The sequence below is a fragment of the Ambystoma mexicanum genome, chromosome 8 (genome assembly GCF_040938575.1).
Source record: "Ambystoma mexicanum isolate Mex_15411 chromosome 8, UKY_AmexF1_1, whole genome shotgun sequence".
NCBI lineage: Eukaryota > Metazoa > Chordata > Amphibia > Caudata > Ambystomatidae > Ambystoma > Ambystoma mexicanum.
In genome coordinates, this window is record NC_090929.1 from 686,817,280 (window position 1) to 686,830,047 (window position 12,768).

The 12,768-nt window shown below is 44.6% G+C and overlaps 1 protein-coding gene across 1 annotated transcript in view; it reads right to left on the reverse strand.

The window, feature by feature from the left end:
* The window catches only part of HIF1AN (hypoxia inducible factor 1 subunit alpha inhibitor), an 879,315-nt gene extending 870,969 nt beyond the window's left edge, over positions 1-8,346 (reverse strand). The window contains exon 1 of the mRNA XM_069610488.1: positions 7,916-8,346. Coding sequence (XP_069466589.1) covers positions 7,916-8,284 — 369 coding nt within the window. The 5' untranslated portion in view covers positions 8,285-8,346. The remainder of the gene's footprint in view (positions 1-7,915) is intronic.
* Between the last annotated feature and the right edge of the window lie 4,422 nt (positions 8,347-12,768).

Genomic DNA, 12,768 nt, shown 5'->3' on the forward strand with positions numbered 1-12,768 from the left:
TTATCATTTGCAGTAGTCCGGGAGGGACCATCATGTCCTTAAACTTGTGCCGCTCCTACCCATCTAATAAAGAGGACATTTTTTCCCAAACTTCACTGCTTCCCTACCAAACAGCACACTGCCTTTGTAATGTGTACATTTTTCTTCGAGAGAGTGACATAATTGGATTCCTAAATTTCTAAAGGATTCATGATAGTACCTTATTCCCAGATCTGGGAGAGCATCTTAAGATGCTCCCACAAGGCGTGTTAGTGGAAAGAGGGTGGATTTTAATGTATTAATTTAAAATTCTGAAATCTTGCTGAAATTATCTAGTACTTCTCGTCTTAGTAAGTTATTTATAGGATTTCTGACGTAAACCAAACATGTCCTTTGTCTAGAGAGTTATTACATGGCTGTGGTTATCCATTACTATTCCCACTGTAGGGAAGGGTAGGTCAATAGGACCCCCCCCCCTCCCACTACATGTCCCAACCTGGTTAAGACCCATGACTCGTCGGCAGTCCCCCGGCTCCCAGGGCCCAGGCGGCAGGGCGGCTGCAGGCCGACACGTGGGGCTGCACCACCACGTAATGTTGCAGAGCATAGACGCCATCTTGTATTAAGACATCCCGATCTTGCTAGAAATGTGCATATCTAACCCAAGGCAGAGACAGCGAACGCTGCAGAGTGACCCCCACTTGACCGCGCTCACAGAGGCCCACACTTCCCCCACCTCCCACTGCATGGCAGATCCGCTGAGGACTCGTTCTCACGAGTCACCAGACGCGAGCAAACAACAAAATAAAACACTGTAGCTGTTAACCTTCCGCAGTACATCATTGCCCCAGCCATGAACGGGAACATTAGGATGTAACTGAGACCAGCCCAAACCCTGCAGGCCCTGACCCTTGCACCAAGCCTCCCAACTATAGACAGCGTGGCGCCTCGCACCCATACCCACCCCGAAAACCTTTGCAACATGTGGAAACCATTTATGTAATATGTGCTTTGTTGACTAACGTTCGCTGCTAATGTAAAGGAGAATGGGTAAAGAGAAAAATATGCAACCGATATCGTATATAATGGAGATGTACAAAGACTGGACAGCTGATAACAGTGAACAATAACCTATGTTGCTCTCTTTATACACACCTGCCTGACACTACCTCCTGTTCGTATGTCAACTGTAGATGTGAAATGCTATGTAAAAAAGTATGATCCCCAGCTAGTATCCCATGTTAATGCAAATACATATGAGTGCTTTTAGAAACCCCATGTGTTAGTCGGCCCTCACACATACGACAGTAAACCGCCTTGTGCAAGATGTCGCTCACGGAGCTGCAAGGCCATTTCCCCCTCCTCCTGCCCAGGCCCTCTCGAGATAGACTGTGTTCAAACAAAACAGCCCTGCCTTCCCTCCCGATCCTGCTGGACCCGTTTCAAGCATCCGCCACCCTCCCCCCGTGTCAGAGGCCGCCACAGCCTGACTTCATGACTTACGAGCTACCTGGTCCTAAATCCCACCGCCTTTCAGACACCAGTCACATGCCCCCCACAGGCCAGTAGTACCTCCATCGACCCCGAGTTAATGACCCTAGAAAGGGGGACGCCCACACGTATACCAACAGATCGTAACACCATCCCTCACCAAAATTGCCAAGGATGGTTAGTCAAGCACTCCCGACCATGCCCCCGACTATGCCCATGAGACCTGATTGTTTGAACCTGAAGTATCCCCCAAACTGATGTATTGAGACACTCCAGATCGCATATCAATGTTCCTGGCCATGTATTGATCTAAGGTCAGCGCTTACAAGAGTTGCAAATCAACAGGACACGTGAAGTGTGACGAATGGGCGGGAATGTGTGGCCGAAAGGGCATATGTTAGTTTAGTTATCAATCGTTGTTACAAGGCATGTCCGGCCCGGCGCTACACCCCGATGAGCCCAGCTGGCCTCCCACCCCACGTGGCGCAGCACCAACATCCGCCAATCCTGGAGGAGCAACTGTATACATTGTATACCACCTAGCCATCACCACCCAATCCCTAAGAGTATGTGGCCCCTATAGCTTACATCATGCATGACGTTTATTTGTAATATAACTGACTCTCTTTGCTATTGTCAGACAGAGCGCTCTCGGAGTTTGCAGAGTCCTTTGCATGCCCTATATTGAATTATATAAAGCTCTTTTGATCTCACCCGCATTTGGTCCTGGCCTCATTCCCCTTCTGGGGTGTGTCCATTATTGCCACTCACTAAGGGGGGTGCGTTTCTGGGGACACTTACATTCACCACTTACAAAACGAAATTCCTACAAATTCCTGCAAGAGGCACTAGGACAAACAGAATTGGGGACACCGGGCAGCCTTCTCTAGTGCCTCTGCTCAAAGTCCCTCTGTGCAATATAAATTTACATATTTTGACTCTGCCCAATTGCTCCTTATATGGCAAGTGGATCCACTTTTGTATACCTGTGCCCAGCCCATAACTCACTTATACTTTGAATAACCATTCCAGCAAATCGAAAGACTCGACCAAGGGATAACGCTGCCATTTCCTCTCTAGATACTTTATTCATAACATGATGTAGTGTGTGAAAGTTCATCTAGGTAACCTACCACCGACAAATACCAATTGATAAAAAATATCATTGCAACTAATACATCTTTAACAGTCTAGCAGCTATTATTTTCCCTAGAATGTTAGCGTTTACATTAGAGAGATCGGGCCATAACAGTCACAGTACTAAGGATCTTTATTAGGTTTTAATAACATTATAAGTGCATGGACTCGGGGAGAATCCATTCTTCCAGAGCATACCCCAAGACATCTTTGGCACCAAAATACTGGGACAAAAGCAGTACAGATCTGCTGGAAGGCCAAAGGCCACCACATCCTGGAGTATTCCCTCTGAGAATTAATGGTCCCTAAAACCTTATCTTCTCGATGGGGACGTCCAGTGAAGCTTTTGCTGTGGAGGATAAAGTGGGTAATGTTGCCTGGTCCAACATATCTGAAGCATGCAAATCTTCATAGCTGTGGGCTGGAGTACAGATTGAGAATATTTCTGAAATGTTTTTTTTTTAATTTCATTTGGTGTTTCACGTTTAATGAGCCAGGAAATTAAGCATACATCTCTACGCAAGGGACATGGGAGGCAAAAGGCAATAACCTAATATGTTTAATTCTTTGCCTTCTTTTTGGACCCCCCTATTACAGGATCACAAATCCTTGGGCATGAACATCTTAAAGTTATGTATAATAAATCATAAGGCTGGCCCTATAAGTAAGCCCCGTGGGAAAAGATCACCATGTTCTTAGGTCATCTGCTTGTAGTAGGTGCTTGTCTCCTGCGAGTGCACCAACCTCAGCAAACTTTTCCTTCTCATCGTCTCCACTGTTGCCAGCCTACGGTTTAGTTTCAGATGGATATACTTGCATCATAGGCTCACTGTGTGTGGTTTTGCATAGTTTGTCCTGTCCATGTTGTCCCTTTCATGTATTAGTTGTTTTCTTATTCCAGGATCCCTCAGTTTCCAACTAGTTCCAAGTTTCTTGAGGAGTGTTGCATACCTATTGCTTGTTACCCTTAAGTATCTTTAAATTTTGCTGTATAGAGCAGCATGTTGTGTATATTGTGAGTCCTTAGTTCTCTCTTCACTTATTCAAAGCTTTGGCTTTCAGTCTGGAAAGACCGAAATTATATTTCCATCAATGTTGATGGGGCCTTTGCTTCTGGCGCCTGCAGAACGGCGTCCCAATCCCTAAAATTAAATATTTTTGGAAGATGGGTCTTGGTCTAACTCCTGGACGGTGGGGTACTCTGTAAGTAGTCAATGGGCTCCTTCAACTGCATACCATTTGGGGAGGCCTTTGAAGCACAAGCTTTCTTGCAACCAGGATAATGCCTTTGAGACACCTTCTTCCCCTTTGGGCATCTCCAATATCCTCAGGTTGCCTCTGCGCTTCCGTCCGCTGCTCAATCACTCAAGCTGTATGTAGTAAAAATTAAACTTTTTTTTTTCCAAGAGTTAATATTACTTGGTCTAGAGAGCCGTTTTTAGCTTCAAGTTAGATAGTTTAATCAGCTCTTTTGTGGACATCAGCCCTCGGGAGGCCCATGTCCGCCGCCATTTTACCCATTTTGTCCTCTGTGGCCGTCCATGATTCCTGAACGAAATTTAATACTTTTGTACGTTTCCCCTCTAGCACTGCGTATTCATATTGCAATTGCTGTGTTGCTTGATGTACACCTGGAAGTCTTCCATCTGTGTACCTTTATTGGCATTCACACCAGTCAGAATGATAAAATACTCTACATCAGCTAAACACCACCCCCAACCAATGTCAACACTGCACCTTTCTGGACAAAGTTTTTGATCAAGCAATCCAGTTCTGCACAAGATTAATAAGATTGTGTAAATAGTAATTAGTCATAGAAATGGTTCTCGACTGATGTATGCATATTTGGAATCCTTTGGAATGTCTACACTTGAACCCAAGAGTGTGGCAGGCTTGGTAGCTCGCTCTGGTGCCAAGGAAAAGATGCATTGTAAGAGGTTTCAAAAATGTACATATGGACCATAACTTTTAATGGGCTACTGATGGAGAGCAGGGAAGGAGAAGGTTGCATGTGTCCACGTCCTGACAAAGGCTTGCTAGATGGCGCTTGGGCAGTGAGGTTGAATGTGTCCACGTAGAGCAAAGGCTTGTTGCATCCACTCACCATAAGCAGTCTACGTGACAACCAACAGAACCAGAGTGAGGCAGATTGCTGTTGAAGCCGATTAGCTTTTAATTTAGTAAGATAAGACTGTCCCAAGCAGTTAACCCAGTACAAGTGCACTGTGGGGAGCAGCAGAGGCTACCTGAGCTCGCATTGGAAGTAGTGCACCAGAAAATTTAAGAAATCTAATAAGTGGTAAGTACAATGCAATGTCTACACAGATTTGAGACATACGGGCTATTTTATTGTACTCTCCCGACAGGACAGATGTGAGGGGCTGGATAGGAAGGACAGCTGCACTGGAGCCTATTGCCAGTGGTAACAATGGTGTTGCAGACAACACACCCCGACCCCGACCCCTCCCCTGTCTGGAAGGGGCAGACGAGGTTACCCCATGTGGAGCCTCAAAATAGATAAGTAAACATTTGCCCTTCAAGGATTGTTAGCTCCGAGACTGCGAACTCCCAGCACATTTATATTTATGAACTGTTCTCCATTTTCATGTGTGTATACTGAGCCAACAGCCGGCAAATACCTGGAACCTGTGGCCCCTTCTGCATGCCTCTGCCACCAATGTTGTGCAATAAGATCAAGATAAATAGTGAATGGCTGCATAAACACATCCACTGTTACCCATAGTAACATAATTCTGCAACAGTTCGCAGTCAACCATATTCTTTATGGTAACATCCTGCACTATGCACTGCTTCTTTTGTTTAATACCTTCAAAAATGAACACAAAGAGATCTTCAAACTGTAAGGGGTCAGAGCATGTCCATGGGAGGTGCAAGGCTCTAAAAAGGGAGTACAGGGACTGATTTATATAGAATATTAGCAGTACCACCCGGCGTTGCACAGGTCTGTAGCTGACATGCACATGGGGGTCTGCTATAGCCTTATGTATGGTTTAATGAACATAACCTCCTATTTTTGAAAAATCCCAAAATCTGCAATCGCCTGTACGGATATCAAAGGGCCGGACCCCACTCAACCCCTGTGCAGTGTGAATGGATGGGGCTTGTCAAATTTCACCATCACCAGTACTCCTCAGACTAGTATGCTGACAGTGGGCCAGAATTTCAACCCTCCAACTGTTATGGGGTTGGAGCCAACCCAGAGCATGCATATGCACACACAACACACACACACACACACACACACACCGGAAACAATACTTTTACCCAATGGAGGGAGCCTGAATATTAAAAGGTGTCGATACCACTGCTCTAACCTTAATTCTGGGCCTTGCCTGATGGTCCTTTGTGTATAGAATCATTTATCCTAACCTTAACTAAAATCCCAACTTTGAGACTTATGCCAATCCTAACTTGAAGCAACAAGCAATTGCAAACTTCAAGCCGGTCACCCAAATGCATTAGAACCCCCACATTAGCCTTGCCAAAGGGTAACTCACGTTGCGGGGAAATGTGAGAATATTGCACATTCTGCAGAAGATATGGTGGCCAGGAAGAGAATAGTAAAAAAAGGGACATATGTTATTGCTGCTAACGTTTCTTCGTTCGTCACCATGATTTTTAGTACACTAAGGGGTATACCATAAAGTCGAGCAGGGTCTCAAAGAATTTTCGAGGTTTGGGATTCTCGGCCTGCACAACCAACTACTACTGACTATAAGCAACGGGTAAAGGCAATTTGTTATTGAGCAGTCAACACCACGCAAAGAAGACCATTGTAGTTTACTCCTAATACCAGAACCTTCCAACTAATGACATAACTACACCAAAGTACTTCGAGTTGGAATGTGCAAAAGCCCGAACACTGTTTGCAACTCTAAACGCAGCTCATTTAATCACTTCGCTGGAAAACGGGTAGGCTCACATCTGACTGAACGCTTTCGCAAATGATCATCCACCTTAGAAAATATTCTACGTGCGGCACTAATATGCTGTTTTTCTATTCCCCCGTCAGGGCACAGTCACTGGGAGGCAGAGAGTAGAATAGCCATTACCATTATTATATCATAGGTTTAAGTTACTATAATGTGTATAAGGGGCGGGTACTGAATTATAGCAGATCTACTGAACATTTTTGTAGAAAATTAAAGGCTGTTAAGCATTAACAGATTCATTTCAAGGGGTTAAAAACAACGGAACATTACTACATCTTTTTACAATATATGTTTGTCAAACAAAGGATTACAGAAACACGATACGTTATGAGAATGACACTGTTCTATCGATACCTTCAGCAATGCTTCCTGTAGTTGGGACGAGTCCTTCCTACCCAGAATTCCCCTTCTTCCTCCTGAGTCTGCTTCAGTGGTGCAACGACCATTGGGCAGATAGTGTTTTAGTAACCTCTCACCCTCCCGAAATGTTGATTTAATATGGCTGACCTACAGAGTTGCGGCAGGACAGGACACAGATTATAAACGTTGCCCTCTGCTGCACAGTAAACAGAGGCCCGGCAATTCCTAATGTAAAGCATGTCATTGTCAGCAACTGTATACATGCGTTTTTAGGCAATTGAAATCATAATACTAGGGTGTTAGCACGTGCATGTCAGCGAAGTGACTGGAGGGGGGGGGTAGGGACTAGAGACACCTCATTCTCACAGCAGTCCTCAAGTGTGTGGTGTCAGACATGAAGGAGAAAAGTGAACTGCTTTTAAAATTGGAGCTTCACAAACAATATTCTCATTAGAATATGCAAAGTATTAACATGGCCCCACACAAGTAAATGTGCTCCTCCCCAGTCTCTTAAATTAGCCCCCCTGCCAACATTTGAATGGCTAGCCGCCCTAATCCCCGACATTTTAGTCTCGATACACCCCTGGTCTGCTTGCACTACTAAGAGCCCGATCTTCTCGTCACTTTGTTTCACTGTCTAGGTTGACGCCTGTGCAATGCTCCTTTTGCGCTTACCCGGTGCCCTAGTCTCCCAGGCCAGTCCTAATCGTTCTCCGTTATCATTGCCAGAGAACCCCTTCCCTACTATCTCCATCATTTCCAAAAATCTCGTCCTTCACGCTACCTTTGCCTGGTCTCCAGCCCACTTCCTTGCAGATGTGTGCTTTTGCCTCACCACACTTACTACTCTCGGTATCCTTGTCTGGGTGCTCTACCCTAGCTCCCCAATCACAACAACCTGCCTGCATGACACCTTTGTCATGCCTGTCCAGGTGCAACGGTCCACTCTCTAAACTCTAAAGCCTGCTGCGAGCCCTAGGTTCGCCCTCTCTCACCTCACAGTCGAGGAGACTCTCAGCTCGCGGGTCTCCGTGCGGCAGCCGTGAGATGGGCCGGGTCTTGAAGGGGTAAGGTCGGAACTGACTCGAACTCCAGCCGGGGTGTTTAAGCTCGGGCTCCGGGCTGTCGGTGCGGCTGTCACCGGCCAGTGCTGGACCTCCTGAGTCTGCCTCCTCCCCCCCGCCGCCCCCAGCCTCTGCCATGCCTGGACCACCTAAAGTGAACGCAGCCGCCTCCAAAGACCGAAAATGCCACTGCTCGCAGCCACAGAGCCGAGCACACTGACAGGAACTCGCGCTGCACAAACACACAGCGTCAGGGACGAGGAAACAGGCTGCGGCGATGGGCAAGTGCTTGAGCAACATGGCTACGGCAGCGCCCTCTGCTGGAGCGGCGGGGCACTGCCGCTCCTAGTATAGCCAGAAACACCTGCCAATACAATTCAATAGTGCTTTATTGGCATGACAAAATCAGAGTCATGCATATGTATTTTTCTTATCAATCATCTACGCAAGTCTGTTGTGTATACAGTTTGAGCGTACTTCTTGTTATAATGAAAATCAGACGTGGTTCTATCTGCTTAACTAGTTTATTAATAGGAAGTCGCCAACCTCCTTTAATCAGGCATCTTCTTGTCTGGTTCTGAGAGCAGGTTCCAGAACCAGACAAGAAGAACATTCCTAATGGAACCAAAATACAACACTCTACATCATAACACATCTTTGATCTCGGTATGTTATCTTGTGCAGCCAGGTATTCTGCTACTTTTTCTGCTGCGTTACAGTTCTCGACATAATATTTTGTTAATCATTTAGTCTCAGATTTCTGTTGTAAAGTCTCTAAATTAGTCACTTCTTATACTGTCATAAGTCTCTAAATTAGTCGCTTCTTATACCATCATACCACTTGGTGCAGTGGATGAGGAAGTTAGTTTCATCTTCAGTATGGTTCAAATCCCATTCTTCAGTTTCTTTCCCTCGAGGTTCACAGTTTTCCAGCATTTCACACGTTGGTTTAGTTTGGTCTTTGGTTGATTTGCAGATCACTTTATGTCGTAAATACCCCGGAGTAATGATCAATGTCCACACACAGACCAGCTGTGGAGCCATAACAGTAAATCCAGGTTGCTTTATTGCATAGCTCTCAACTTACACGCTTTTGGTAGGTGTCAACCGCCTTGTAAACAGCTGACTCACCCACCAAGCCTCCTGCACGCCCATTCGTTTCAATGGCTTCTCACCCACCAAAAACAAAATCTGGTGTTTTCACCCTCCTTTTCAACACAAATGGTTGAGAGCTATGTTAGTGTTCATAGGTACATGTATACATCTCCAGTTACTTGCAGGTAGTTACAGAATACATGGGCTGGTAGATATAGGCATATATATCAAGTAACACAAGAGACACCCACCGGCCATCCTCTCACATCCAGCTCAGGCCCCCAACTGACATCCATGGAACACTCAACCATCACATTCACTCAACATTCCCCTGATCTGTCCATCATACATACACCAACATTCTATCAGCGTGCATTCATGGGCAATGAGACTGAACAGGACTAACTCACATTATAACATCTCCCTTCCCACCAACAGTCATATTCCACAACATCTTCCTATCATACAGAAAACACACACACCACAAACAACATGCACACCCAGATGCAACACCAGTCACACAGCATTCTCTTTCCACACCTAGCAACCTTCCACCCAGAGCTGCCACCCCCGCCTACAGGGTCTGCCACGCCCTGGCACAAACACCCAGAAATGGGAACCAATGGAATACAATCTATACACCAAAAGGCGGGTAAACAGGATGGGGGAAAGGATCAGCAATTACCTAACACCGGATCAGGGTGCAACGTGCCTGCACGGAACATACAGACCACCAAAGTCCAAACCAACTAACACACAGGGAGAGTAGTGCTGCCCATGCCAGGAACAGCAAGCACAGGAGGGGTACGTAATCCACACAACTTCCACCCTCACAAACCAAAAAACCAGCTATGCAATCAGCTCCCAATCCCTATCCAACCAGTAAATCCCAACAAGAGTACAAACCACCATTAAAACAACATATACATCCATTCATCAGACATCATCAAAAAAAATATGCACCCTATCATCAGACAACAACAGACGCACACAATCTGTATTCATGCACACAAAAAGCACACACCTACAAATAATAGATTGAACAGGCGGTACACTGGCAGTACCACATTCGAAATTAAAAGAATACTAACCTCTACATAGTTGTCTACAACAAGAAAAAAAATTTACAGAAATAAACCATTGGCCAACATATGTACATGTAGCTACATCAAGGACACAACAACTTAGATCCTCTATCATGCCCAAATTGCGTGCCACCATACATTTTTCATGGTGCATAATCAAAGCATTTTCCTATAACATTTTCCCAATTTTTCCCGTGATGCGCATTCCTAATGACATTTTCCCAATTTTTCCTATGATGTGCACTCTTAATAAAATCTTTAAACATATTCTTGTAACATTCTTGAATGATTTATACTTTATCCCTTCCTTCTATGAGGGATAATTATCCTCCTTTTTTTTGTATAACTCACCTCTACTTCCCAACTAGAGGACTCTATGACTAGCCAAATATTCAATAACTGGGACCGTCAAACCTTTTTAGCCATCACCTGGTGCAATTCTCATCCTTGTGGCTGCACCCTAATGGCACCTGGTAACGTCACAACATGGTGTATTTCACATTTCCAAATAAAAGACACTTTTTTTTAACCGCCTTAGCGCCAGCAAAACAATGATGCGCTAGGTATCCGATGACACCATGTCATCCAAAATGTGTTATGTGAACCAACATTTTCATGTAATCCACATCGTTAGGCCACGATACATAACATTGCATGACAAGACAACGGCCCACAACACTGTGTAACATTATCACTGAATACTCCAAATGCAATTCCTTTCAAAATCATATGAAACATTTCTCTAATTCATATACTGTGGATAGTGCTCTTGTATCAAAAAATATATATAGCACGATTGAAATTCCTTATTGTTTGCTTTTTAAAATTCTTAAACACTTTCTTTAGCAAAATCAGAATTCTTTATAATTTCCTTTTTTTAAAAAAAAATCTATATTTTCAAATTACCAAAACACTTTAAAAATGTTATAGACTCTTTAATCCCAAAGTCCTTTCCAAAGCAAACCGAGAATCCTTATTTTCTCATTTTAAGCTCCCAAAACAGTCTCTTTAGCATTATCAACATTGCAAAGCAACATTCCTTTTGTGTTCCCTGAGGTTATCATGCAGAACTAGATGATCGTACACTGGAACAAAACAAAGTCGTACACTGGAACAAAGCAGAGTCCATTTTCCTCTGCAATGTTGTTCAAACAAAATTGGAGTGCTCTCTCTCACATCTCAATTGTTAATGAAACTGTCTTACCCGGGACACTTCAATCTCTGTGCGCAAAGAACAATTTTTTTGTTTGCTTTAACTCTAAGATGAAAGCACCAATGTCCCTCTGTTTACAACATTCGCAGTCACAGCGTGTAGTCATATTTTTCTTTTTTTTTGAATGCCAAAAGTCTTCCAGTCAGAGGAAAAATACCTCACAAATCATACACGCAGGGCATGTTTCAAGTCCCTCGCCTCTAGCTTGACACCTGTTAACAATGAGATTGCTGGGCAATGGAACACAATAGCATTGACCGTTGCTGACGTCATCACAATATCAACGTATGGCAAAGAGAAACAAGCCCAACAGTTAACTCTAGTAGTGCTGCTGCGACATGCCTTCCGCACCCGAATTGCCTTCTTGGGCAGAAATCATGAACACTTGCCGTGCCCCCATTTGCATTTCTGGCCTAATTTCAATCCGTTGGGCTGCAAGTTTCAGGCCGCATCTATGTTCTCTGAGTGAAGAAAATTCCCGCTGAAACCAGGCGACTTAGGCACAGGGATCACTTCTCTTGTGATGATGGTAGTCACTGCCTGCACACCTCCCAAATCAGAGATCAGCAAATCTATATTAATATTGTTGTCACATCCACTGCATAACATGCTGATACTGTCAGAATCCTATCAGTGCTCCCTTTAGCAGGTGCTTTTAAATGTTATCGAGATCTCAATAGTGATGCAGGCGACAGGATACTGCTTTCAATCAAATGTCTGGTTGACAGATGGAGGCTGGGGGCTATCACCCAGTGGGTCCAGAGAATACTGCTGGATGAGGATGGTATTCTGATCAGTTGGGGAACAGTGGGCGGCACATATGGGCTGCTCTCCCCCCACAGCTCTCCTTACTTATTATCTGTTGCTTCTGTCCGCCTCTTTCCTTTCCCATGTATGTTTTCCATCCCATCCTCGTAGCCAACGTCAAATACCCTGGAGTGATGATCAATGTCCACACACAGACCAGCTGTGGAGCCATAACAGTTAATCCAGATTGCTTTATTGTGCATAGGTACATATATACATCTAGTTACTTGCAGGTATTTACAGGATACATGGGTAGGTAGCTATATGCATAGACACACCCACCGGCCATCCTCTCACATCCAGGTCAGACCCCCAACTGACATTCGTGGAACACTCACGCATCACATTCACTCAACATTCCCCTGAGCTGTCCATCATACATACACCAACATTCTATCAGCATGCATTCATGGCCAGTGATATTGAACAGGACTAACACACATCATAAAAGTTTAGAGTGTAATTGTAGTATACATGTGCGCAGGCGAGAGGTAAGTAATACTATGCTTATTAAATTGCAATCTATATATAGAGCCTGCCCACGCTTGCTCCATCCCCAGTTCTCCTGCTGCTTAACACCCGTC